This window comes from Suricata suricatta, chromosome 3 (genome assembly GCF_006229205.1).
Source record: "Suricata suricatta isolate VVHF042 chromosome 3, meerkat_22Aug2017_6uvM2_HiC, whole genome shotgun sequence".
Taxonomy (NCBI): Eukaryota; Metazoa; Chordata; class Mammalia; order Carnivora; family Herpestidae; genus Suricata; species Suricata suricatta.
Window position 1 is genome coordinate 105323076 of NC_043702.1, and position 27904 is coordinate 105350979.

The 27904-nt window shown below is 48.0% G+C and overlaps 1 protein-coding gene across 3 annotated transcripts; it reads right to left on the bottom strand.

The window, feature by feature from the left end:
• Positions 1-1204: 1204 nt before the first annotated feature.
• On the bottom strand, positions 1205-26412 carry ERCC3 (ERCC excision repair 3, TFIIH core complex helicase subunit). Of its 3 annotated transcripts, XM_029934759.1 has the most exons (15): positions 26313-26412; positions 25743-25948; positions 24605-24841; positions 22713-22762; positions 22141-22276; positions 21777-21941; positions 21125-21329; positions 19369-19683; positions 14103-14287; positions 10640-10842; positions 9780-9876; positions 8713-8830; positions 5299-5417; positions 3457-3609; positions 1205-1665 (listed from the first exon to the last, which is right to left on the bottom strand). In XM_029934759.1, the coding sequence occupies exons 1-15, from the start codon at positions 26338-26340 to the stop codon at positions 1534-1536; spliced, it is 2349 nt and encodes a 782-aa protein (XP_029790619.1). In that variant the 5' UTR covers positions 26341-26412; the 3' UTR covers positions 1205-1533. The 3 variants fall into 3 exon arrangements, with proteins under 3 accessions (XP_029790619.1, XP_029790620.1, XP_029790621.1); XM_029934760.1 differs by lacking the exons at positions 1205-1665; positions 9780-9876 and having other exon boundaries at positions 3525-3609; XM_029934761.1 differs by lacking the exons at positions 1205-1665; positions 3457-3609; positions 5299-5417; positions 8713-8830 and adding an exon at positions 8843-9651.
• Between the last annotated feature and the right edge of the window lie 1492 nt (positions 26413-27904).

The window sequence follows — 27904 nt, forward strand, 5'->3', positions numbered from 1 at the left end:
GAGCACGGCTGTTTATTAGGATGAGCCTCCTCCTCAAAATAACAAGTTTTTCTTCACAACCTCTGCATGCCTCGTGTGTGTGTCTTTTTTACCGAACAATCCTGCCTTTTCTGTCCTTCCTGGTTTTCTTGCATACCAGGAACAAGAGAAAAGACGACATTTCTCAGAAGAAAGGAACTAGCAGTTAAAGACCCAAGTGCATTAAACTGCTATAAGATGTATAAAAACAAGGAGGGGGACAAACCAGAAGAGACTCTTAAATACAGAGACCAAACTGAGGGCTGTTGCAGCGGTTGGGGGTGGGGATGGACTAAATGGGCAAGGGGCATTAGAGGTTAGTTGTTGGGATGAACACTGAGTTTTATAAATAGGGGATGATCCACTGGATTCTACTCCTGAAATAGTTATTGTACTATCTGCTAACTTTGATGTAAGTTAAAAATATATATATATACATATATAAAATAAATAAAACAGAATAAAATAAAATATAAAATAATAAAATATAAAGTAGAATACAATAAAATAAAATATAAAATAATAAAACAAAATTAAATTAAATTAAATTAAAAACCTGCCATTAGAAGAGGAATCCAGCCTCCCAACAATATCAAAAATGAACATGGGGAATCAGAGAAGACCAACCAGAGGAGCTGTGTGCACAGTGGCTCCCAAGGGTGTGATGGCCCTCAGGGGACCTGGAGGACCTACACATGGGGCACCTAGCATGGAAGGCACCAAGGCCAAACAGTGACCGGGCAGCACTGCAACCTGCCCGCACTCCTCCCTCTATCTGGGCCTTTCCCTATCAACAGCTCAACACCAAAGCGAGTCTTCTGTATCCTAGGGTGCGTCTCCCAGGAGCTCCCAAGGGACGGGCCCCAGTTTACTCCCTGGTGCCTGCTACAAAGTGGGCCTTGATGGAGGTTCATCACCTGGACGTAGGCCATGTACATGACAAGGCGTAAAACCACCTGTAATACATAGTGCTTGGGGTACCTAGGTGTCTTGGTTGGTCAAGTGTCTGACTTGTGATTTTAGCTCAGGTCATGATCTCACCAACCATGAGCTCTGCATCAGGCTCTCGCTGAGAGCATGGAGCTTGCTTGAGATTCTCTCTCTCTCTCTCTCTCTCTCTCTCTCTCTCTCTGCCCCTCCCCTGTTCTTGCTTGCTCACTCTCTCAAAATAAACATCAAAAAAAAGTAGTCAAATGTCCATTTATGTTTATTCAGAACATTATATAAATATACCTTAAATATTACAAATATTTACATATAGGAGTGATCATACCCCAAGACAGAAAAACGGCCTAGGAAAAAAAACCCAAAACTATAGTCTCCTGTCTTTTTTAAGAAGCCCTGGATGACTCGCAAAGACAGAACCAAGCTCTGGATGTGTGTTCCTCATCACAGCTAACCAATACTGCATCCAGAACACGGGCGCCCCTGCTACAGGAAGGAACATGATGCGGAAGATCCCTACCCAGCGTTGGTGCTGAGCACCCAGGCTTGACCTGTGTGACTCCGAGGCCATCACTTCCTGAACCGCTTGAAGAGCGGGTGCACGTGCTTCGTGGAGGTCTTGCCACGTGACGAGTGGTACTCCATGTACACGGTGTCGTCAGCCCCAGACATAGAGCTCATTGTGCCAAAGCGCCGTGACACCTGCGGGGGGACCCAGCCCACAGTTAGCTTCCAAGGGGAAAGACACTCCCTTTATAACATTTATAATCATAGTAGGTTTTATAAATATTTTACATTTAATATTATTTTTTAAAACATTTACCGACCGGGCATTATACTAAACAGTTCCCACTTATATACATGTATTAACTCATTCAATCCTCACAACCATTATAATCCCCATCTTACAGATGAAGAAACTGAGGCACAGAGAGATTAAGTAACTTGTCCAAGATCACACAGCCCTTAAAGAGACGGGACTTCAACCCAGGCAGCCAGCTTCAAATTCTGCCTCTCCTACTAACAATTTATGAATTTTTCAACAGTGAGGGCAGTGGTCCCCCCAACAGCTCAGGCCTCCATGATAAGGCTTTGAATCAAGTGGAAGGCCAGAAAGCCCTGGGCTTGAATCTTGCTCTACCTCTCGCCATGGACAAGTACTGAATGTCTGCACCTCAATGAACTCATCTATAAAATGGGGACAGGCATATCTGTCTTGATACATGGTGTGAACAGAAATCATGCAGGCAGGCTGTGACCCAGAGCCCTGCACACCACCTGCACCAGATTACAAGCCTGGGGCATACAGGCACCAAGCAATGTCTTCAACAGCCTGACCTCATGTGACTCACTTGGTGGAATGGCCAGAGATTACCAAGGACACAGTTGGAGGCAAGACCCTGCCTTGAAGTGTCCATGGAGAGTGCTCAGAGGCGGCTCCAGCCCCCATGTTTGGGGGCAGAGTGGTCTTGGGCTGGAGGGAGGGCAGCACCTCCCCAGGGGACACTGCTTTTCTTCCTTTGTCCCAACCACTGCCCACCTCTTGGCTCTAATATCAACCAATGCACCTGACTACAGCATACTCTTCTCTTGGAAGAGCTGACAAGAGCTGCCCATGATGGTACTTCCATTAATTATGCCATATTATATTGGGCTGGTACAAGGAAGGCATTCAGTAAGTATTTGCAGAATAAATGGAAAGTTCTACATTTTTAATTTAATTTTATTTTAGACACAGACCCAGCAGGAGCTGAGAAGGGCAGGAGACAGAGAACCTTAAGCAGGCTCCAGGCTCAGCGTGAAGCCAATGCGGGGCTCAATCCCACAACCCTGGGATTATGACTTGAGCTGAAATCAAAAGTCAGACGCTCAATCCACTCAGCCACCCAGGCACTCCTTTTTAAATTTTTCGTTTAAATTTTCTTTTCATTATTTGAGAGAGAGAGAGAGGAGAGAGAGAGAGAGAGAGAGAGAGCAGAGAGAGAGAGAGAGAGAGAGAGGAGAGAGAGAGAGATCTACATTTTTCAAAATAAATACTAAAACTACCTGGGAGCTGACCCTCAGACCCACCTTACAAGCTGGACAGCTTAGCTCTATTACTGAGGAGGAAGCCAGAGCCAAAGTGACCTGCCAGAGACCCCAGATGGCAGGCCCAGGCCTACGACACCCCTTCCTGTAGCCACGTGGTGTGGGCCTGGGGCCACGTTTGCCATCCTGGGCTCAACTGTTCCATGAGCAGAGCAGGAGGCCAGCCACAGCCGCCTGGAGCAAGGCCACGTGAAGCAACAGGTACAGAAGGAAAAATGCTACCAAAAGGTTAACGGAAAATTTCTGTTATTTTCTTCCTTGCGGCTCCCTGGGCTTCCCAAGTTCTCAGGAAGGCCGCACAGGCATGCATGCTCACCTGCATACACAGGGGACCACGTAGAGCAGGGACATAAGAATTCCGTCCTCTGGGAGAATAGGCACCTGCAGCCCCACCCACTAACTCACCTGGCTGGATCTGGAGCCAAACTCTCCCGCCACCACCTCTTCCTCAGCGTCCAGGTCAGTGGCGGCCAGGACCTTCTGTAAGAGCTGCTGCTGCTCCTCTCTCGTGGAGAACGCCAACTCTTCGTCCTCCATGCCAGCCAGCTTCGTGATCACCTACAAAGCCCAAGCCAGGGGGCCACATGTCCCCTTCTGTGTCCCCATCCCTCCCTGATGACCACAGGGCAGGGGAAGGACATTCCAGAAACACCTGTTCCCGGAACAGCAGACATAAGCACTCACAGATGATGAGCGGGTACCCTGACAACTCTAAACTGCCCCGTGGCTGTTTTCCATCTTGCACCAGAGAAAGGAAGGGACCAAAGACGAGGCACACTCTGCCGCCCCAGCCCTCAGGAAGGGCCTTCAGCTCCCAGGCTTGGCCTCCACGGCCTCCGGCAGGAGGCAGCACTTAGAAATGAGAGCACATCAAGGTGGGTTTACAAGATTTTTTTCTAAGAGAGTGAGAGAGCAGCACAAAGAGATGTGGTTTTCCCTTCTTTGGGAGTAACTTACTACAGGGCCTACCTATCCTCAAGAAAGCCAGGACTGAGGATGCAGAGAAACGTTTGTTTCACCTCTCCCTAAATCTTCTCCTAATTTTAATTAGAAAAAAAGTCCTAAAAGTAGGGACCTGGCTGAGCCCTTCAAGGGGCCACAGGCCCGGAGTATAGACATTGGGCACTTCTGCCCTGGCCTGACCCCCGCTCCGGCAAGGCCACGGTCATCCTTCCAGAGGCTCTAACCTGGCTGCTCTCGGCAGGCAGCGCTGAAGGCCAGTGGGCAAAGGCTCCTCTGACCAACACAGACAATCGAGCACCCATGTGCTTTTCTGCCAAGGGCACCTTCCGAAGACCCAGGACATGGCCTTACTCTCTCACTTGACTCTCCAGGGATCGGGATGTATGAATGTATCACTACAGAGCTTTCACAGACACATGAAAAGGTCATAATGCAAATTCTTCAAAATACAGTTAAGGATCCTGTCCTCTAGCCCGGCATCAGAAGTCAGAACTGTCACTGTTTCCGGCTGAGAAAGAAAAGGTCAGACAGCCCTGACCTCTTGTCTACAGCTAACACGGACACTGGCCAACCTGAGAAAGGCACAATCAAAAGGGTCTGAAAAGGCAGCTTGCAGTCTTCTGCAAACCGAGAATCTGAAACCGGCACATTCTAAGGGTGTCCTTTTAGTCCCTGCTGCCAGTACCCTCCATCCACTCCCACAAGCAAAATCCCTCAGGGGCACTAAATCCTGACCTAAACTCTCTACTTGTGGCAACAGAAGAGAACAAAACACCACAGCCAGTGGGAGTCAGCCGAAGCTTTGGCTGCTCCCAAGCTGCACAGCTACCAGTCTGTGGCGTGTGGACACACGTGTGACATGAGGCACCCGAGGCCCAGGCTCGCCACGAAAGCTGTGGCCCAGCCACCAGCGGGATGCCCCATCAGAGCTGACCCTGAATTACAGTCAGGTATATGAACCTGGGGAACCCCGAGCTCCGGCGGACAACCACTGCTGGTGCAGGAAAGGAACTCCAAGGGGCTTGGCAGCACAGTGGGGGCCGCCGCTGAGGCACCCTGAGTCCTGGCAGAAACATCTCCCTGCTGACGGCCAGCACTGTCCTTATAAGTGTAAGACCTGAACAGGTAGAGACTCCGAACGCCTGGCTGCGGAGGCCTCACGTATGACCCTTCCCTGCGGGTATGCCCATCCCACAGCGGGGCCGGCGGCTCCCACTGCTCCCGGAGGCGAGGGTACAAAGAAGCCTTGGTCCTACTCTGACCACACATCGAATTAATACGTACCTTAAAGCTATAACCCTGGTCCACCAAGAACCTCTGCCGCTTGGTTGAGTAAGCCATTTCCTGTGTGTCCTGGGACACCAACGAGTAGAAGAAAGCATTGTACTCCTCCGCAACCATCCCTTAAGAGACGGAAAGAAAAGACAGATGGCATATGACTTCACCCACATGAGAATTTAAGATACAAAACAGACTGAGAAAAGAAAAACAAAGAAAAGAAAAGAAAAGAGAAGACAAGAGAAGAGAAGAGAAGAGAAGAGAAGAGAAGAGAAGAGAAGAGAAGAGAAGAGAAGAGAAGAGAAGAGAAGAGAAAACAGTCATGATTGCCTGAGGGTGGGGCTGGAAGGAAGGGTTACTGCCAGTGGGAAAGGGTTTCTTTCCTGGAGCGATGACAATATTCTAAACACAGACTGCAGGGATGGTGATGCACTTTGCAACTATATTAAGAAGCAATGAACTGGGGCGCCTGGGTGGCTGGGTTGGTTAAGTGTCCAACTTCAGCTTACATCATGATCTCACTGTTCATGAGTTCAAGTCCCACGTTGGGCTCTGTGCTGACAGCTCAAAGCCTGGAGCCTGCTTCAGTTCTGTGTCTCCCTCTCTCTCTGACCCTCCCCTGCTCATGCTGTCTATCTCTCAAAAATAAATAAAGATACTTAAAAAAAAAAAAAACCAATGAACTGGGGCACCTGGGTGGCTCAGTCAGTTAAGTGTCCAACTTCAGCTCAGGTCTGATCTCATCGTTTGTGAGTTCGAGTCCCCCGTCAGGTTATCTGCTGTCAGCACAGAGCCCATTTCATATCCTTTGTCCCCTTCTCTCTCTATCCCTTCCCAGCTCTCATTCACTATTTCGCCCCAGAATAAACATTAAGAAACAACAAAATAGTGCAGTAGGCATGACTCTGAGTAGATAATGAAAGAAAATGCAAAATGCTTATTGATTTATGATGTGGTTTCATCTTGGCTTGGGCAAACCATGCAGTATTTAATACATAGTAGCAGAATATTTACTATTGAAGCTTGAAAAGATGTGAGTTCTTTGTGTGCAATCTTTCATTTATGCATGTGAGAGGGTTGTCTTTTTTTAATATTTTTACATTGTAGTATTTGTTTTGCTTGTTGGGGTGTTTGTTTATTTAATACACTCCGTCAAGGACAGAAATTACATGCTGTTTTGGTTTTTTTTCCCCATAGGAAGTGTGTCTTGGGTTTTTCCCTTATTATTTTCTTTACTTTTTTTTTTTTTCTTGTTTCCTCTTCTTTTTCTGGTGGTGGGGGTGGTTATGTTTAAATGAAGTTGCTTTTACAACACCAAAGACTTAATCATCCATTTCCTACATAAAAGGTAGCTACTTTTTTGCAGGGACCTCAAGTATATTGTAGTATAGAGGTGGAATTTAAGGAAAGGTATTAAGCAGGCTGGGTTGTAGCTTATGGGCAAGTAATATATTGTATCATGTATCTTGAATGTATCACAGACAAGCTGCTATATAACGACTGCCACTTCAGATAGCTGTGAAATTAGGTGATTAACTAGCTGTGACTTAACCTTCTAATTTCTGTATAAGTCTAATTACATGAAATAGAAGTTAGTGTTTTGATTTTTCACTTTGCTTTTCTGTTTGGAGTGTCATTGTAACTACTGGAGTGTATTGTAAATGATGGAAAATAACTGCATATGTTAAAAAAAGAAATTGTGTTATATTCAAAAAATTAAAAAAATTAAAAAAAAAAGAAACAACAAAATAATGAACTGTATGTAACTGTACATTTCCAGTGGACAAACTGTATGCTATGTGAATTGTCTCAATAAAGTTGCTTTAAAAAAAAAACCCAGCTCAGAAAAAAAACCCTAGGACAGAAGAATTATCACAGAAACTAGGACATAAAATACTGGGGCCTGTAGGACCTGATCCTTCTGGAAAATCTGTGCATTTGTTCTTCTTAGTTCTTTTTTTTTTTTAATTTTTTCTTAACTTTTTATTTATTTTTGAGAGACAGAGAGAGACAGAGTGCGAGCAGGGAAGGGGCAGAGAGAGAGGGAGACAGAATCCAAAGCAGGCTCCAGGCTCCGAGCTGTCAGCACAGAGCCCAACGCGGGGCTCGAACCCACAAACTGTGAGATCATGACCTGAGCTGAAGCCGGACACTCAACTGACTGAGCCAGCCAGGCGCCCCTGTTCTTCTTAGTTCTAATGTCAGCAGGTTCAGTATCTGGGTACTGACCCCGAATTCAGTTGTTCTTATCTTACAAGAGCTCACAGATACAAAGAAAGCAGCCAAATACCTTACACCTTACACCAAATACTATTTTTTAAAAAACAAATTTCTATTCAAATTCAAAGGGGTTTTCAAATTAGATTTGTTTCTTTTGGGGGGAGGTAAAGAGAAAGGCATAAGTAAGGAATTATACTCACACATACCAGTCAGGTGATATTCCTGCCCATTTATAAAAGCTATCATCTACCCAGCAGCCTCCTACACTATTCTAGCACGTACCTCACTCCTCCTAAGAGTCCTTGGAGAAGACGGCCACTCCCACTCTGGATGGGAAAGCAAGGCTCAGAAGGGCAAACTAGCTGCCCAAGGTCACAGGCTGGTCTGGTGCCCAAGTTCATGCTATCTCCACTAACATGCCCTGTCTCCAGTTTAAATACCACCGCTTAACTGCCTCTTACACATACGCTAAAACAATACGATGCCAACATATGCCCATTACCCTTGTTCCAGCTGTCTCCTGAGGAAAGTGAAGTCCCTGAGGACAGGGCCTATGTCCTGTCTCAGGGCCTGGCTGGTCCCAGGAGGAGGGACTAGGCCACTCTAAGCAGCAACAACCGCCCCCACCTTGCCCACCACTGGGGCCTGGGCCCTCTCACCAGTTAACAAGCAGAGACTCGGGCCTCTCACGCCCTCACTCATTGAGCATGTGCCCCCGCCCCTGCTGTGAGCCGCCACCCAAGGCAGGACTCCTCACAGGGTGCATTTGAGGGGTCCCCACGGGACTGCCCAGCTGCTCCTACAAGCTCTCCCCTGACTCCCGACTCCAGGCCCCAGGTGCAGCTCCAGCTCCCCCATGTCACTGGTGGCCCAGCTCTACTTCCTGCCCTCTACGTCCCTAGCATTCTGCACTCACTGCTTTCTTGGCCCTTCTCAACATAACTCTTCGGCTCAGAGGACACCCTGTGGGGCAGGCAGCTGCCTGTGCAGTAACCCCAAGGCAGGAGAAAGCACAGGAGCCACGCCATGCGTAGTCCTTGCTCTGGGAGCCCCCCACCCCACGGAGTCTCCTGAGCCCAGGGCTGCCAGCTCATCACCACCACCACCACCCTGCAGGCAGCCTGGCCCTACCCTCTTCCTAATCAGGGTGGCTCGAAAGGAAAAGACTTGCAGGAGCAGAAGGCATGAGGCCACCTTTACCTTTTTTGGCTCGGAGCACCCGCCCCAGCCGCTGGGCCTCCTGCCGCCGGGAGCCCCCGTGAGACGAGATCTGGATGAGAACATTCGCTTCGGGCAGATCAAACGATGTGTCGCCCACCTACAGAAATGAAACAGCTGGGAGTCTGACAAGTTGGGTTTTTTTTTATCTGAGACAAAAAAAAAGGAAACAATCGATTGGCCTGGAATTTAAATAAGCTCTATAGCTAGTTTAGAGACAAGCCCATCCTCTTCTCTTTGTACAGGGTCCTGTGGATACAGGAAGGCCTCTGGGACCTTCTGTGAACTGAGAGCTGTCCTAAAGAAACGGGTCAGGATGCCCAGTCCCCACCGGCCATCTCACCAATGTTCCCAGTCTGGGCTGCTAGGGACTAGAGACAAGGGGGCCCTACTGACAGAGATTCTCTGTAAAGGGTTCCTCTTCTTTTTGCTACAAAACACATCTGGTTTGGTACCAAACCATCCACACTCTTGACTAGAGGCCAATGGAACCATTGGCACATGTCGGACACGAGACCTGTTAGGCCCACTGCCCACACTGGGCTGGATCCGGCTCCGGGACACGGCCTCGTTTTGAGGGCTCCAGCCGTCGAGGTTCCCAGCACACACTGAAGTGTAGTACTCGCTGACCCAGCCGTGATCAACCTGATCGGTATACCGCATTTATTTTGAGCTTCAAGCCCGTTCGAATCTGAATGCCTGCTCTGTACTGCCAGGCCACAGCTTCTACCAGTGTCACCGAGCTGGGGCTTGTGCATTCAGACTCTGCTCATATCCACCGCCCACCACCCCACAGCATCCGGCACGTGGCACATGGGCAGCCAGGATGAAGGCCACCCCCACTCACAGGGTTCTCCAACTCCGCCGAGAAAACCTCATCTGAATGCCCACTTCTGCAGAACAGGGAATGAAAAATTTCCCCTGGGATAAAGAAGATACAATTTAAAATTCCTATACCCCCAAAAGAAGTGGGCATAACCTCAGGCAGAGACTTTATAAATTATCCACAACACATTCAACCTCACCACAACCCTGCGTGGCACACAGACCTTGGATATGAAGATGGTATTGATTTTGGGGTTGTGCTTGAAATTCTGCAGAATCTGCATCCTCTCTCCCTGGGATGTAGGACCATAGATATAGGGTCTAGAGAAGAATGAGGTGTGTCAGAAGGGCCACAGTATCACCCCTCAATTAGCCCGACAGCACATCAGAGGGAAAATGAGCTCTTGAAAGGTTCCTCCCTCCCAGGAAGCCCTCCGTCATGCAAGAATATCAGAGGAAGGCCCATAAATGAGTGGCTACAGACCCTCAGCCAAGGTTCTGGTCACCACTGTCTTCAGGATTTCCTCCTTTACTTTGTTCCTTGTTTTTGGACTGTGCTTTTTCTTGAATCAACATCCCTCAATCTAAGCTTAGTGTCTACACAGGCAGTGCTAACACAGCAACCAGGTGGGACTAGGGGCTAGTGAAGATGCTGCTGGTGGTTCCTGAGAAGCTCTTTCAAGATGCAGGGCCGGCTGGGATGCGGGCCCAGTGAGCCTTGCCTTCCGGGCCCCTGTATGGTCTGACCTCAGCTCCACCGGTGCTCGCCCAGCCCGCCACTCCAGATACCAACCTGCGCCCACCTTCCAAGCCCCGCTCGCACATGGAGCCCCACCAAAGCAGCCCGACTCTAGCCCGACTCCTGGGCTGAGGGTGACCAGGCCCCCTTTTCTATATGCTCGGACCTCTGAGTCTGACCACCTGCTCCTCTGTCTTCCCCAGTTTCTGGGACGGAGGCCGCAGAACCAGACCTTCAGACCCTAAGAAGTTCCTGAGAACTTTCCTGAGAGGCAAAGAAGGAAGACCACGGGGGTTGAGGGAGGATTAAGCTGCAGAGAGGCAACTCCAACTTTTCAATACTTACTTGTTCAGCCTAATGGCATATTCCTTCAGGGCAAACACATTGTCAGCAAAGACAATAATCTTGTCATTCCTCCTTTCATGAAACTTGATGAGAAACTGGCAAGCTCTGAATTTGTTGGGGTTCATGGTGTACAGCAAGATGCGTTTCTTGGTTTTGATTGCCACATACTCCCGGTAAAACTCCGGGGACATCGGGCACCAGACCTGTGACAGTAAGAGTCAAGGGTCATACTGCACATTTAAACACCACTTGATCAGAAACTTTTAAAGACCATTCACTTAGCAGAACTAGCTTTAAAACAAATCCAAACAAAATCAAATACCCAATGTTGAACCAGGACACTCTCATATTTATCTCTTAACACGTAGATTATTTTCATTTTGATTCTGATTACTGTTTTGTTTATTTTTGAGAGAGTGCAAGCAGGACACGGACAGAGAGACAGAGAGAGAGAGAGAAAGACAGAGAAAGAGAGAGAGAGACAGGGACAGAGGATTTGAAGCAGGCTGTGTGCTGATAGCAGCAAGCCCAACATGGGGCTTGAACTCATGAACCTCGAGATCATGACCTGAGCTGGTCAGATGCTCAACCAACTGAGCCACCCTGGTGCCCCAAACACATAGATTTTAAATGCATCTATATCAGGGGAATTATTTTTACACCAGCTCCAAGCAAGTAAAGGGAACCAGATTCTCAACCAGAGGTCCAAGTAATCCCTTCCATTTGGCCTGCACCTCCACACACAAGTGTCTACACAGCACTGCTCTGGAGAAGCATACACACACTTCCTAGCTCTGTCAGCTGAATTAGCCTAGCAAGGATATTAAGAAGTAATGAATATACCTAGCACCTAGACCTTGGTTTGTAAGTTCCGTTCTCTGCTAAAAGGGCACCCTGGAGAAATGGCTGATCCCGGGGCTAGGACAAGGCAGCGAAAGTACCAGATAAACTAAAATACCTTGCTGTGCCGGAAAGCTAGGAAGTACTCAAAGAATGATGGGGACATGTCAAACAGATATAGGAGCCAGATTGAAAGGGGTCCCACTGGTCACATCCGAGATAATTTGATCCTTCAAATATGAATGACAGGGACACTCCCCGGGGCCTCCTCTGTGCTGGGCTTTTGTGCATGGGCTGCTGGCAAGCTAGAGGAAACTCAAGACAAATATACCACAGTGCCATGGGTTTTAAAGGTCTCAAGGCCATGAACACAGAAGGGACCCTCTGGACATTTCGTACTGAACAGGCCACAAAGCCTACACTGTCGGGCTCTGGATTCCGGGGTGTGACCAGTGCCACTTCTGTGTGATCACCACAGACCATCTCCTTCATGCTGCAGCCACCGTGGAGTTAGCTGCCATCACTCCATGCCCACCACTGGCCTGAACTCAAATTCACAGGCTTTGCCACTGTTTTCTGGTTCCGTGTCCTGTTATGACTCTGTTTGGATTTCTAGTTCTTTATAGCTAAAGCAATTCTTCTTCCACAGTAAAATCTTTAAAATCGTGCGTTTCACAGAACATTGAATGGTCCATAAACACAGGAAGTGATACTACTCAAGGTCATCAGTAAACAGGAAAATATAAATGAAGATCGTAAGGAATACCATTTTCATAATTAGCACATCAGCAAACAATGAAAAGAAAACTCAGTACTATGTCCTGGAGATGTGCAACAATCTCCCTCACCCTTGATGTGAGTTCAACCGGTACGACTAGTGAAGAGAACAACCACACGGGTTTTGACCCAGATATGCTACTTCTAGGAGTATCTGCCGGAGCACGGCCTTCACAATGAATTGTTTTAGGCCACAAACGAAACATTCATCACACAAACACAGCTGTATTAAACAACATATACTCAACAATAAAACGATAAAACAACATAGACCCTTAATGTGTACTTACACATTCTGGCGGATTCCATTCTTCCCTGATCACGACCCAATACACTAATGTTACACCTATTATAGGACCGCAGTCCCCAGTGCAAACACTGCTTTAGAAAAAATGACCCAAGGCCCCAAATCACAGGTACCAAAATATTTGCAGCAACACTTTCACAACAGCAAAAAAAAAAAACCCAAAAAATCAAAAACAAACCACTAAGCTCCAAATGTATGAAGAATAAATCAGTGGCTCCCAAGGGCTGGAAGCAGAAGCAGGGATTCATAGCAAACAGGCCTGAGGGAAATTTCTGGAGTGATGACGGGGTGGTGGGAAATCCGATTCTAGACTGGAGGGTGACGACAGCTACACAGCTCTCCACACTGACTAAAACCACGGGATTTCTGAATCACGGCACTTACAACAGGTGGATGTTACGAAACATCAGCTTACACCTCAATAAAGCTGCTAAAAAGACAAACTTAGCAACCCAAGTTTCTTGTCAATATTAGAGATTTTTAGCACCATGTTGTATCTCATTATACATCAAACTGTGGTATCCCTATACAGTGGGATCCTACAGAGCATGGTCCCCAACATCACCAAACAAGCAATACATTATGCAAGGGATAGAGGTATGGAGCAAGAGACAGAAGTCATACAAGCATATATAACTGGGTTCAATTTACACACACAGGAAGACTTTTTCTGAAGACAACACCAAATAAAGTGGGTGAGGGAAAGATACACAAGAGGTGAACTAGTAAAGAAAGTGAGAGAAGGACAAGTTCTGTGGGGGACAGTGGGTCCCTGGGCAACCGGAGAGGAACAGGCCCTCAGAGGTTCTGGCCACACTCTGTCTCATGAGACGCGTGCTAATTATGAAGAGGCAGCTGCAGGGTAAGGAAGCTGCAGCAGAGCAAGTTACCTGCACAGGCTCCTCATACTCGCCTCTACCTGAAGTCCCCTTCTGCCCTTCTGGGACAGAGGCCACCTGGCCCTAGCCAGTGAGTGAGTCATTTCAAGTTGCCAAGAAGGGTTTTTGCCGTAGTTCCTTCTGAGAAGACTTACCTTTGAATGTGCATCTTCAACATTTGCCTATGCGGGTATTCACCTTGGAACAAGATTAGGACAATGTGTTTCCCAATGTGTTCAGAAATAAAATGATCCTGGCCACAGGTGCCTTCTGGGGGCCCCAAAACCGAGAGGCTTTGGCACTGGGCTGGCCTGGCTGGTTGCCCACAGAGGACCACCAGGAATCCCTCAAGGGAGAGGGTGGGCAGGACCATCTGGAGGTGCTCACCCCCAGGGAGAAGGAGGAGGAGTGGATTTGGAGGTCAAAGCAGACCAGATTACCATCCCGACTTGAGCACTTCCTGACCATGTGCCCCTGAAAGGGTTTGTTTCACAAGTCTTTGGAGGGGGTAGAACACTGCCGCCCTTACAGGGGGAATGAAGGAACAGTATGAGCCGAAGTCCTGACTGTGTGTCTCCCCGCTGGGAAGTGACCCGATCCACTTCCCCTTAACCATGGGTGGACTCCTCTCTCGAGACAATACCAAGAAGGGGACAGCTACCTCAGCACACTGGACTTTGGCGATGTAGCCATTGTTCTGCAGCTCCATCCAGTTGGCTTCGTAGAGCTTGGGCCCAATCAGAAAATTTAAGTCAACAATTTTGTCATCTTCCCGGACGAGGGTTGCGGTCAAACCCAGCTTGCAATGGGCCTGCACGATGGTAAGCACCCGTCGGAACATCTTGGCTGGAGAAACAATCAGTGCATTCACACTGTCACTTGGTTTTTCACTTTTTTATAAATGCTTATTTATTTTGAAAAAGAGCAGAAGCAGGGGAGGAGTAGAGAGAGAGAGAGAGAGAGAGAGAGAGAGAGAGAGAGAAACCCAAGCAGGCTCTGCATTGTCAGACGAGAGCCCAAGGTAGGGCTCGATCTCACAAACTGTGAGATCATGATCTGGGCCAAAATCGAAAGCCAGATGCTAAACTGACTGAGCCACCCAGGTGCCTCAACACTGTCACTTTTTAAATGCTCAGTACTGCACACAGCCTTGTAACTTCACAATGGCCCGTGGCACTACGCAGGCTAACCCCCAGGCTTCTGAGTCACAGGAACCTGGCTCTAGACCAGAATGACCAGGCAAGAACACTTAATCATCACTTTCAGACCGGTCCCAAAGAAGGAAGAAAAAGAGAACAAAATGGAGAAAGGGCTTTAGGGAAGCTCCAAATCAGTGAGCCCCAGGAGCCTTTCTCAGAACAGCTAAGCTACCAGCACCAGTGCAAATGGCGATCTGAAACACAATCTAACACTAAAATACCAGTGGGCTCTCAATGAGGCAAGGCATTTATTTGCCCTGAAACTTGTATCTGGGTTACCAGGAAGATGGCTGCATGACCGTGGGATCAGAGAAACGAAAGGCGCTGGATCTGCTGGACTTCTCACCATCTTCCCACAAACCGAGGGGCTCCAGGGAGACACGATACCTCAGGCAGCCTGGCCCACCCTGGGAAACTCTCTTCTCTGAGCTTTTCCATTAGATTCATCCTGTCAACCAGCAACCTCCTGTCTCTCTTTGGAATGCTCTAATTCTGGTTTGTCAAATTAAATACACACATAAGTGGGATTAAGACACTAATTTCAAAAAAACCAACTAATGGGTTTCCATGGGCTCATTCTTTAAAAACACTAATACTCTGAGGATGCCTGGGTGGCTCAGTCAGTTAAGCATCCAACTTTGGCTTAGGTCATGATCTCACAGGTCATGAGCTCAAGGCCCACATCAGGCTCTGGGCTGACAGCTCAGACCTGGAGCCTGCTTTGGATTCTGTGCCTGCCTCTCTCTCTGCTCCTTCCTTGCTTGCACTCTGTTTCTGTCTCTCTCTCTTTCTCAAAAATAAATAATAAAGTATTAAACTTTTTTTTTTAAATAAAAACACTAATACTCTGAAAGGAGGTTAAAATGTGTGAATTACGCTTATCTTATAATACAAGTAAAAGTGAAGGGAGTAATACTGCAGAAACAGAGGTTAACAATCTGAGGAAGGGAGGGTCAGACTGCCCCAGAACACAAACCAAAAACACCAGAAGAGTGAGAAAGCAGAGGACTGTCTGGGCCCCAGTAAGTGTCCAGGTCTTCCAAGCCTAAGGCAGTTTGCACATACACTTGAAAGACAAAGACCGGCAGCACGGCTATCTCCAAGGACCGTGCTGCTGCAAATAAAGGACAGCCAAGGACCCCAGACCAGGTTCCTGGTGTCAGAAAGGCATGGCAGCCAAGGCAATGGAGACACCAACCTAATGTGGGCGCCAGGGAGGCAGCACTGGGGACAGCCCAGAGGTGATACCAACCCAAGTGTGGACCCGGCCTGGACACTCTGCAGCCAGAAAGAAGCCCACCGTGTGTGGGATCCGCCCAGCACACCAGCCACATGCCACTAATGCCTCTCCCACATTCTCCAACACCGCAGGGCTGTCAGGAGGAGCAACCCACATACCATATGGTGTGCGGATGATAAGTTTTTACACAGCCACGTCCCTGTGAAATCACCCAGGTCAAGGTAAGTGTTCCTAGCACCTACAAGTCTCTCCTCTGACCCTGCCTGTCAATACCAACACTCCCCCCTCAAAAGAATCACGATCTCACTTGTCATCCACACTTTGTATTAATAGAATCACAATACATACTTCGTGGGTGCAATTTGTTTCATTGTACACTATTGTCACAATTGTCATTTGTCTCACAGTTTGTCTCCAGTTCAAGCACACCACCTGATACTTAATGGGTTCTTAATACATACTTCCTAAAATAATGAAAGTGGCACAGTGCCTTGCATGCAGTAAGCACTTAATATATGCAAGTCCTGCAGTTACCAATATTTTAATAATACAGCAACGCAATGAGATTCTCTTTGGAAGATGTCTAAAAGAACACAGCCATCTTTACCTTTAGGGATAAATCTCAAAGATGGATCATTCTACGTCATCCAGCGTGCTATAAATGTTTATCAAGAACCTTGCTGTGATTTGCTAGAATCCCCTTATTTAACATTGGCTCTCTGGCCCAGTGAGCTTGGTGGGCCATGGAGCTCACAAGAACACCACTGAATTCAGAATTCTATTTAGAGCTGTTTGGTTTGACTCTCCTACCCAGTAAACCAGGAAGAGAGACACACAGATGTGAAATTTTGTGGGGTATACCCCTGTATCCTCAGACAAGCAATCCCAACCCTGGCTGCCACCCTCTGAAACCTGGGACTCGGGCTAAGAAGGAACATTGACATAAACCAAGTGCACACTCAGGTTTCCCAGGTTTCAAACGCAGCCTCCAACTGAGCCGTTGCACAGCAGTTCCAAACTCCTCCACAGGATGTGATTCTCTAGGTCATCGACTTCCAATCCAAACAGACCCAATGCCCCCCTGCTCCTTTTTTTTTTTTTTTTAATTAGCACACAGTAAAACTGACCTTTTCCTGGGGGTGAGTAGGTGGGATTGGTTCTATTAATTTTAACATGTGAAAATTTGTGTAACCACTGCCATAATCAGGATGCAGACAAACCCATCACCCAAAACACTCCCTCGTGTTCTCCCTCTGCAGTCACCCCCTAGCACCCATTGATGTGCTCCCCAGTTTGGTCTTTTCAAGAGCACTACTTGCTTTATAACCTTCCAAGATGGGTTGATTTCACTCAGCACGTGCCTCTAAGATTTATCCAAGTTGTTGCACGCAGCAACTGTGTGTTGTTTCGTGGCTGAGTGGTGTTCCAGGAGAGGGACGTCCCCGTTTGTGTATCTGGTCACCCACTGTTGGGCACTGTGGTTGTTCCCTGGTGTTGGAGACTGACAAGAACCCCTATGAACATTCGTGTACAAGTTTTCACGTGAACCTGTGTTTTCATTCTCTAGGACAGACGCCCAGGGGTGGCCTGATGAGTCACGTGGCAATCTTCTAAGAAACTGCACGACATCTCCACAGTTGACTGTACATTTTGCAATTCCTCTGGCAATGCATGCCAGCTGCTCTGTGCTCCCATCAGGCATGCTCTCGCTCTCGTCAGCTGCTCTGTGCTCCCATCAGCTGCTCTGTGCTCCTGTCAGGCACACTCTGCTCCCGTCAGGTGCTCTGTGCTTCCGTCAGGTGCTCCATGCTCCCATCAGCTTTTGTCAGTATTTCCCACCGTGGCCGCTCCAATGAGTGTGTAGCAGCATCGATGAGTGTGTAGCAGCATCGCATCGCAAGGGACTAATGTGCACTTCCCTTAGGGCTAATGATGCAGAGTAGGTTTTCAAAGGCTGCTAAGCATCTGTATAGTCTCTTCAGTGAAATGTCTACTCTTGTCTTCTGCCCACTTTCTAACATCTCTGACACTGTCAGAATGTCTACCTGGCAATCCAATGAACCTGTCTACAGTCTAAACCAATCAGCACTCTGCAAACCGGTTCCTTCTACTGTTTTCCCCAGTTCTATAGCTTTCCTTCCGGTTCCTCAAGCCAAAATCCTTATGGTCACCCTTGACTTCTCTCTCTCTTGGATCCCGTGGTCAGCTTCACCCTCACAGCACACCAAGAATTAAACGACCTTCATTCTCCCTGGTTCAAGCCTCCTGTTTGGATCCATCTGCCTGTTTCCACCCCTGCCTCCTTCCGTTTATTCCCAGCACAGTACCCAGGGTGATACTTTTAGAGCCATCAATCAGATCAGGTCACCTTCTGCTCAAAGCCCTCCAATGGCTTCCCACCCACTCCCAATACAAGCCCAACACCCTACAGTGACCTATGAGGTCTAACCTGCCTGGCCCTCTCTAACCTTGGCTTTCACTGCTCTCCTCTCCACTTGGGTAGTGATTTTGAACACTCTACGTGAAAATGCCTCTGATTTCATTCATTCGGAGAAATCCCTAACTTACATTTCCTAATTTATCAGGGCTTCCCCTTGCTTTGTTTTATCAATGAATACTGGAATACTATACAGCAATAAAAGGGCAGATACTATCAATACAATGTAATATGGGTTAGCCATAACGCAAAGTAAAAGCAGCCACATATAAGAAGATACGTATTACATGATTCTATAAAATACATAAACTATATATGTGATACAATATATATTCTTTAAAATATATATAAAATATCTATTCTATGATTTGTAATAATTATGACATTTCCAGAAAAGGCAGGTTTCTAGAAATGGGAAGCATGTCCATGGACCCCTGGGGCTAGGGCTGAAAGCATGGACTATAAACGAGTATGAGGCAGAGGTTCTAAAACTGGATCATGGTTATGGCTGCACAACTCCACAAATGTACAAAAAATCTTGAACTGTACACCTGTAATAGGTAGATTTTATTGGTGGATATTTTATCAGTATAGCTACTTTTTTTAAAAATAAGACAGCCTGCAACACTTGGAGAAGTAGGGTTTCTGTAATGTATCAAGGATCCATACTTTAATTCAGCCGTCAGATACAACAGACAGCACTATGGCGAGGACTTCAGGGCTCCTGGTCCAGTTTTCACAGCCCAAATTCCAATGGGTTAAAGGTAAACTGAGCAGCAACAGTAAGACGGAGGAAGAAGGGAAAAACCATTTTCTGAATGACTGAATCCTCCGGGACCATTATTAACAAGGCTGTGAAGGTGTACACCCGTCCACCACCCACCCTCACCTCTGCCCCCACATGATTAGGACTTATTTTAAAACTTTACCCAGCAAGCCTTTCTAGCAAGATAGATATACTACACAGCAGTCTTCCCTCAACCCAACAAAAAAAAGGAAATCAATTTTTGTCTCTGCAACGAGCAGGCAGCTTGGCTCTTAGCCTGCTTACCTGGTATGGTGTGTACTTCATCCAGGATCATGAGGCCCCACTCCTGAGTTTTGAGCCACTCCATGACTCGCTCGGCCTCCCAGGACCTCTTGGTGGTATGGCCCAGCATGGAGTAGGTGCTAATGGCAATGGAGCAGCCTATGGGCTTGTCCTTGGCGTCGGAGGTGAAGCGGCAGATCTGGCTGTCGTCGATGGTGGACCACATCTTGAATTGGGCTTTCCACTGCTCCACAGACACAGCTGAGTTGCCAAGCACCAAACAGCGCTTTCTCACGGTGCAGGCAGCTGTCACACCAACTAGGGACTTGCCGGCACCTATGCAAAACCAAAGAGCAATGTTACCCAAGGCCCGGTTGCAATGAAAGACACAGACAGGGTTACCTGGGCGGCTCAGTCGGTTAAGCATCTGACTTCAGCTCAGGTCATGATCTCGTGGTTCATGAGTTCAAGCCCTGCATCAGGCTCTGTGCTGACAGCTTAGTGAGCCTGCTTTGGATTCTGTGTCTCCCTCCCCTATTCACACTGGTCTCTCTCTCAAAACTAAACATTAAAAAAAATTTTTTTGAAGTACACAGGCAGAATTACTCATTGACACACAAATCTGGACAAATTATGTGTAATAATCCTCAAATACTGTGAGGCACTTCTTGCTCCAGGACCGGTTTCCGTCTCTTTAAAAAGGCTCATGCACAAATGTGATAATTCAGAGAGACAGGCACCAGGCCCTCCTGTAGCATTTTTCATGAATTTTGTTCTAATGTTGAAATCTGAAAGCTCACCAGAGATAAGAGGCCCTCTTATTGTTGCCATTTTAAACAGGAGAGAAGGAACGTTGAAGCACACCGTGCCCACGCCACGGGAAGGCGGTGCTGTGGGGGGACAGTGTGCCTGGCACATGGACCGCACAGAGGACTCAGCACAAGGCAACTCTAAGACCGCACCACACTCTGGGCTGAGCACTGAGGCACATGGGAAATGTATAGTCTGCTGGCAAAGACACAGGCGAAATTCCAGGGCTTCCCAGGTCACTATCTTCCACCATTTGAAGATCAAGATAAAAATCAAGCTATTCCTTTACACAGCAACTCCTCCTTTACAAGGCATGTGCATCAAAATCACCCAGGGAGATTTAAAAAAAGAAAAAGAAAAGAGAACCTGAAGGCACAGGCCTCTCCCCTGGATATTCTAACCTCCTCAAGTCTGAGGTAGGGCCCCCCGGTTACTGTGCTGTGACCTCTGGCCAAGAACCAGGCCCTGACATGACTTAGGACAAACAATACCAGACAGGCGCCAAGGGGGCTGTACTGTCTTTTCGTGGATGTGCGCACTGTAATAACCCATCCAGGAACGAGCAAAGCTTCTGTGCTAGGAAGTCTCTAAATACACGTGTCTCAAGACCGACTGCAGGTGGGAGGAGGAGACCCTACCCCAGTGTATAAAACAGCACCTGCCCCACCTCACGGTCACTGCCCAAGACCATACACTCTGCTTGCCAGCTGGCTCTCTATGGCCGATATGCGCTCCCTGAGGTCAGAAGTGTTGTTCTATCCGCCACTGTAGCCCCACTGCTGAGGTCAAAGCCCTGCACACAGCAGGCACTCAAATATCTGTTAGGTCATGGATCAGGGAGTCATCGGACCTTGGCTGCTCCCTGGCCAGGTGTGATTAAGAGAAAGGTACACAAAGGAGAGCGAGAGGAAGCTGGCAGACGACGACAGAAGAGCCTGGTCACCTTATTCATTCAGGTGTCACTTACCACAAGGAAGAACAATGACCCCTGAGCGGGCACGGCCATTCCCAAACATCTTTCGTAAGCTCTTTTCCTGATAAGGCCTAAGGACAGCCGTGGGTTTCAGGTCAATGTTGATATCAGGGTTAACAGAATCATTCCGGAAGTCATACTCTGCCAACAGGGGGTACTCCAGGTGGATGCAACGTTTCTGGAGTTCTTCAATCATTTCCTGGGGAGTGAGCATGAAAGTTGTTTTATAATCTTGTTAAATTCAAAGCCATACATAATCCAAGGGGGCTAATGGTCAAGAACACAGCATTTTATGTAGGCTTTAACAATTTCAGATCTTGCTTGATAACAGCTGGGTTAAAGCACAGAAAAGCAACCCAAATTAATGACACAGAAAAAATTAAATCCAACCACCAACGTGCCCCCCAAATCACCAAAATGCCCCTCAGACACCACTTCCTCCATCTCCCGGGAACTTGTGAAGACTGACCCAGCTGCCAGAGTAGCAGGACACTCAGATCTAGCCCCATTAGGAAAAACGATGCCACAGCCCAGGCACCAGAAGCAGAAAGCAATTTCAGGAAGAGACGGGGATCCCTTCCTTTCACACAGACTGCGGAGTCCATGCAGGGCTGGACCAGCTTGGAAAAGGGGGACCCTTACTAACCTGCTTGACTTCAAAAGATACAGTCTGGGTCTCTTCTTCTTCTTCCTCGTCCTTGTCCATTTGTTCGTAGAAGTCAAACAGGTCCGTGGGGATGTCAGATTTACCCTGTGGGTCCATCATCCGCGATGTGGAAGGCCCACCACTGCCTTCAGCAGTCTTAGCAATCTGTGAGAGAGAGGCAGGACCTGAGCCTCTGTGCGCCAAGGAAACCTCAGGCTTCCCAGCAAGAGCCAGAGTTGAACAAGCAACTGCAGCTATAAGAAGACTGTGGGGGCCCAAGGCTGCAGATGCTGGACCAAATGCCCCTGGGAGAGCGGACATCCCCATACTCCCACTACCGAGGGCGACCCAGGAGCCCACATACGGCCGACTTGCTCGTGAACGTCTCTGTGATGAGCTCTGTGGCCTCCCCGTCAGAGTTCCGTAGGCGGCACTCCCGGATCACCGGATCCTGGAGAAGATGTTGGATGACATCTGGGTGGGAGCTTTCAACGAAGTACCTGCAAGAGCAGGAGGCAGGAGGTGACTATCGAACAGTACACCATTTCCAGAAGGTTCTTGGCTCGTTTGAGCAGACGGTCTGTTAACAGTGGTTCTGTGCCTCTCAATCTCTTACTCTTCCATACCCTTGGCCAAATCCGAGCTGTAAGCCACTGACCAATATATAACAAATGAAGGTATGGACAAAACCCCACTTTGAACTTACATAAGGAGTGGCCTGAGCCTCAGCTCCACTGCTTGGCACTGGAGAACACAGTGGCCAGTAAACAAATTCCCAGTTTTCTCATTTTTCTCCGTGTACTCCTTTTAATTCCTTACTCAGGGGAGCAGGTGCTGATGTAGATAGTCCACAGACATTAGCTCCTTGCCACCTGCTTAGCACAGGGCGCAAGTGGCTTGGGGGTGGGGTGGGTGGCCTGTCACAGGATCCCTTACCTGTTGTGCTTCAGGACCAGCTTGACTTTTCCATAGCTGACAGTACACAGCTGTAAGGAGTGACAACATCCGACAGGCACAGTTAGCAATGGACGGCTCACTCAGGACACATTCATTAGTGGGCATGTCTTACTTCCTACCAAGTGAAGAGTTCGTTTGACTTTGAGAAAGCCCAGTGTGCAATCCTAAAGAGGTTAGGTGTGCCGAAGCTGAGCTTTCTCTTATTAACCTCTATGTCTGAGATAACGCCTTGCTCTTGCCTGGCTCTTCTGATGCACGCCCCTCAATTTATAAAATGCTATGTAAAATCTTTATTTTCCCTTCCCTTTTCTTTTCTATCCCCAGAGGCCCCACTGTAATCCAACGGTTCATCCAGCCACACCAGCACTGTTACAGCTCCCAGCACAAAACTGGCAGAGAGTATGTATTTAGTCATTGCTACATAAACTACATATAAAACCTCCTGGTCTCCTCACCAACGTTCCTATTTCTCCCAACTAGAATGTAAGCTTCCAAACCACCTGGATGGCTCAGTCAGTTAAGCGTACGACTCTTGATCTCAGCTGAGGTCTTGATCTCACGGTCGCAAGTTCAAGCCCCACATTGAGCTCTGTGCGAGACACAAAGCCTACTTAAGAAAAAGAATAAGAAAAATAAACAGAATGGAAGCTTCTTGACAGAAGTGACTACAGCTGAAATCTTGCAGGTTCCCAATAGTCTTTAGGATGGAACGCAACAGAGGCTGTGTGGCGGCCATGTAAATTTGCCATTCAGATCCCAGGCTGTGACCTGCCCCTACTGCTGCCCTTCTAGGTCCATGATTGCCTCATCCTGACACCTACATTCGTGCAGGCAGCTCCCATCAAGACTGAGCACAGCCAGCGTGCTAGGTTGGGGCTCATTCCAGCAAGGTGCAGGCCCTTCTCCATGGGCACCTTTCCACATCACAAGACAGAACTCTCACCAGGGCTCCTGCCAGCTTCTCTGAGATTGGATGCATTACTGCACTGCATCCCCCAACTCCAGTCTGGGGGGCTGAATCCAACTCCTTTTAGATCAGCCAAGGGAAACAAAAGCCACTGTCCAGCTATTCCAGATGGCATTCACCTGTCTCTCAGAACAAGCCCAACCATGCTCAATGCTCTTCACATGGAGCCCTATCCACTTTAACTCTTGGAAGTTCTTTTTGACTTTCCCTCATGGAAACTGTTGACTATTGGTCCTGTGCAGGTATTCGGCCTTAGACAGGGTTTACCATTTATAGGAATCTGCTCAGATGCTGTTTAAAACACCACAGACTGGGTGATTTGGCAACAGAAACATTTCTATAAGTCCTTCATCAAGGTGCCAGTGATTAGTTCTAGTTAAGGCTCTCTTCCTGGCTACCTTTTCACTGTGTGCCCATCTGACCTCTTCCTTGTGCACATGCAAAGATAGAGCGCCTGAGCTGGACTATTCTTAAAAGGATGCTCATCCTATTGGATCTGGGTGTCACTCTTATGACCCCATTTAACTTTAATTACTTCCTCATTCCAAATAAAATCACATTAGGGGTTACAGCTTCATATGAATTTTGGAGGGGACATAATTCAGTCCAAAAAAACCACTCACTCTGGCTGCACTCCCAAATAACCCTGGCCAGAATGGGCCTGAATTAGTATCCCCAACGTGTTAGTACCCACTGTATCAGAGCAGTCATGAGAAGTGCAGCCTCACCAAGAACACCGTGCTGAGTTCAGAAGAGAAGCAGCTGAAGGAATCAGTTATATCTCCCCACACGAGATCTGAATGGCATTTTCATGATGGCCACAGGCTGACAATGTATAGCATCTGTCCCCACTGTTAATGCATTCTCAAGAAAGGCAAGAGACCTGGCCTTAGCTCCCACTTGCCTTAATAAACTGAATAATTCCATCAGGGACGCCCGTCTTGCTGAGTTTCCTGAGGTACTCAGTGATGTCACTGGTTTGTAGCCCAACGCTGACAGCTGCATACAGGGAGTAGGCGGTTAGTTTGTACTCATGCACGTGGGTTGGTCGGCACACAGGCTCGGCAATAGCCACCAGGAAGTCTTGAGCATATTTGTAAACTGGAGAGAAGGCTTCTAAGAAGATGTGCCCATCAGGAGCCTAAGAAACACCAAATAGACACAACAGACAAAACAAAAAACAAACCAACAAAAACCAAAAACAAATGAAGTGTAGAAACTATTAGTCTCTTACCCACAGTATTATCTAGAAAAGCTGCCCAAAAAGGGATCTTTAACACCAAGGATATTTTCATAAGCACCTCTTTGGCCAACTGTGGGGCTTGTGACTTTAATCAAATACAAGGAGGGACGCCTGGGTGGCTCAATCAGTTAAGCGTCCTGCTTCGGCTCTGGTCATGATCTCAGGGTTGTGGGTTTGAGCCCCGCGTCGGGCTCTGTGCTGGCAGCTAGCTCAGAGCCTGGAGCCTGTGTCTTCCTCTCTCTCTGACCCGACCCTGCTCATGTTGTCTCTCTCTTCTCTCAAAAACAAATAAAACACATAAAAAGTTTTTTAATAAAATAATAAATCAAGTATGAAGAATGAAGAGATTAGAAGAACACGTTTCCGAAGTTGGTTTCCACTATTCTTCACAGGGAAAGCCCACCCTATGGACTATCTTCAAGGTACCTTTTGGGCAGGTTTCAAATGAATGTAGAGTATTAACTATGTCGAGCTGAGCAAAAGAGCGGCCTAGCAAATACATAGCTTCCATTACGTTTTGTAAATGGGTAATTAAACTGTTATACAGTGAAGGACATTTGTGCAGTAAATAAAATATTTCCACGCATGTGGTAGAACTGAAGGGAAGGGGAGGTGAGGTCTGAGACCACGGAAGCCGGAGGCAGGCCAGCACGTGTGCACCACTCCTGCTCATTCCTATTTCGGGCTGCTCAAACAGTATGCACAAAGCTCTCTCCCAGCTATCTCTGGAGGGCAGTATTCCATTTTGGGTCCCAGAACCAAACCAGCTTGGCCCTGCCCTAGCTGAGGGCACGCTTACCACCCAGAGCGGCCTCGAGGTGTGGTCATCCTTCAGCGGCATCTGCAGCCTGTAGTCCTTGGCTCCATATTCATCAACTTTGGTGCTGGACTCATCCACCTGCTTCCCGGCCGCCGAGGGGACCGCTTCCTGAGAGTCATTCCCGGGGACGTCGTCTTCATCTTCTTCTTCATCCTCGTAGTGCCGCTTCTTGGATTTCTTCTTATCTGCAGATATGGACACAGAAGTGAGCCCAGCGGGAGCCCAAGGTTCCCTCCGCGCAGTTTAGCGGCATCTGGAGGGAACCTGGCAGCGGCCGTATTTCACCGACGCCACGCACTCCTAGCCAAAAGCCACCCGCGTGCCGCTAGCGTCCACTCCCTGAAACGCCTCCCACCCGGCCCACGACGCAGGGCGGCCCACGCATGGGACAAGGATCGCCCCCTGTCAAGCAGCCTGTCGCGACAGCATGTAACAGGCCGCGAGATACTGCGGGGTCGGCCGCCGCCGAGAGGCCCAGAGCAGTTACGATGCAGGACGATGGGGACGGCAAGCGCAGGCAGGCCCCAGCGCGCCGGCGCCACGTCTCACCGCGGTCGCTCCGGTCCCTTTTGCCCATGGCAGCAACAGCAAACACAGCCAGAACCGCCGAATCTCCGCGGAGGCTGCTCTCAAAGGGACTTCCGGTTCACACCGGAAGCTCTTCCGGCAAACGCACGGGAAGTCCCGCCTCTGGGCGCGGGGTCGTAGAGTCGGGGAGTTAGCCAGGCACCTGAGCTTCGACTGTTGTGTTCCCAGGTTGCAGGCACCTTTTCCTTACTGTAATTTCCTGTAGTGGGGCAATGAAATATTTATTGAGCATTTTTGTGACCGTCCAGGCACTGTTTTAGCTTCTGGGGTAGGACAGTGAACAAAGTAAAGGCCCTGGCCGCTTGGAATTTAAATTCTGACAGAGATGTGGGCCGTAAACCTGGACGGTGTTATGTACTCTAAGAAGAAATGAAACAAGACCCAAAGTGATAGCGCCTTTCTAAATAGAGTGACTTCGGAATGCGTCTCTGAAGTGGCCTTCCTCCAGCAAAAGATCCGAAAGAGTGAGACACGGTCCCCCAGGAGAGGAGCAGTGTGAGCCTAGAACTTGGCCACACAAATTTGGCGTCGAACAGGAAGACAAGAGGGGAGTAGTGAGGCTGGGAGAAGGGGAGAGTACCCAGTATTGTATGGACATACAGATAGCGGCTCTCAAAGTGGGGTCCCCTGACTGCATCCACATCAGGCAAAAGTTGGTTCAGACTGATGAGAGGCACAAATGCAAAGTATCCAGCCCCACCCCAGACCTGTTGAATCATAAAACTCTAGGGCCACAGCAGTCTTGTCCTCCAAAGTGGTTTGAGAAGCCCTTTTGGCCACTGCAAAACTTTTCTATTTCATTACAAAATAGGAAATTACTGGAGAGTTTTGAGCAGAGAAATGACAATCTGATTTAATCTTAAAAGGTCAGTCTACACTAGCTGCTGTGTTGAAGAAGCCTTTACAAGGTCAAGGGCAGCGACTGCAGCACTCCAGTTGGGAAATTTCTGGCCTTACCAGGGTGGTAGGGGTAAAGATGATAAACAGTGGTTCCAGTCTGAATGTATTTTGAAGATAGAGCAGGATTTGCTGACAGGCTGGGTATTGAAAGTGACAAAGGAGTAGAGGATAACTCCAAGATTCTTGGCTTCAGCAAGTTCAAAACTGATGTACCTTAAAGAAGGTACAGGTTTAGAGTGCCTGAATGGGGAGTCCTGGAAGTCCTTTCTTCATTTCATGGTATTTCAGGGTAGAGGAAGTGATCAGCTGTGTTAGATGCTGCCAGTCAACTGAGCAAAGATTGAAGACTGAGATTCAGCCACCGGATTTGTAACATACACATCAGTTCTTAGTAAATGGCTTTCAGTAAATTGAAGATTTTTTTGGTCCCTACTCTAAGAGAGTTTCACTCAAGAAGTGGAGGAACCACAACCGTAGCTGGATTTTCTGCTTCTTTTCATCTCATTAAAGTACTACATGCCACATAAAAATTTGGAAACAGAAAAGCATATTGAAGGTTATTCAAATCATACATAATGCCACTCGCAGTGTAGGTATCTACATTTTGGCTTATTTTCTTTTGGGCTTTTTTTTTTTTCTGTAAGTAGGTGTTC

Excerpts from the sequence above, each read along its gene's own strand:
- ERCC3 (XM_029934759.1), bottom strand. The coding sequence starts at position 26,340 with ATGGGCAAAAGGGACCGGAGCGACCGCG. Across the intron at positions 24,842-25,742 it reads CCTCGAGGCCGCTCTGGGTG|GCTCCTGATGGGCACATCTT; the intron begins GTAAGCGTGCCC and ends GGTGTTTCTTAG. Across the intron at positions 5,418-8,712 it reads GGTGCTCCGAGCCAAAAAAG|GGATGGTTGCGGAGGAGTAC; the intron begins GTAAAGGTGGCC and ends CCGTCTCTTAAG.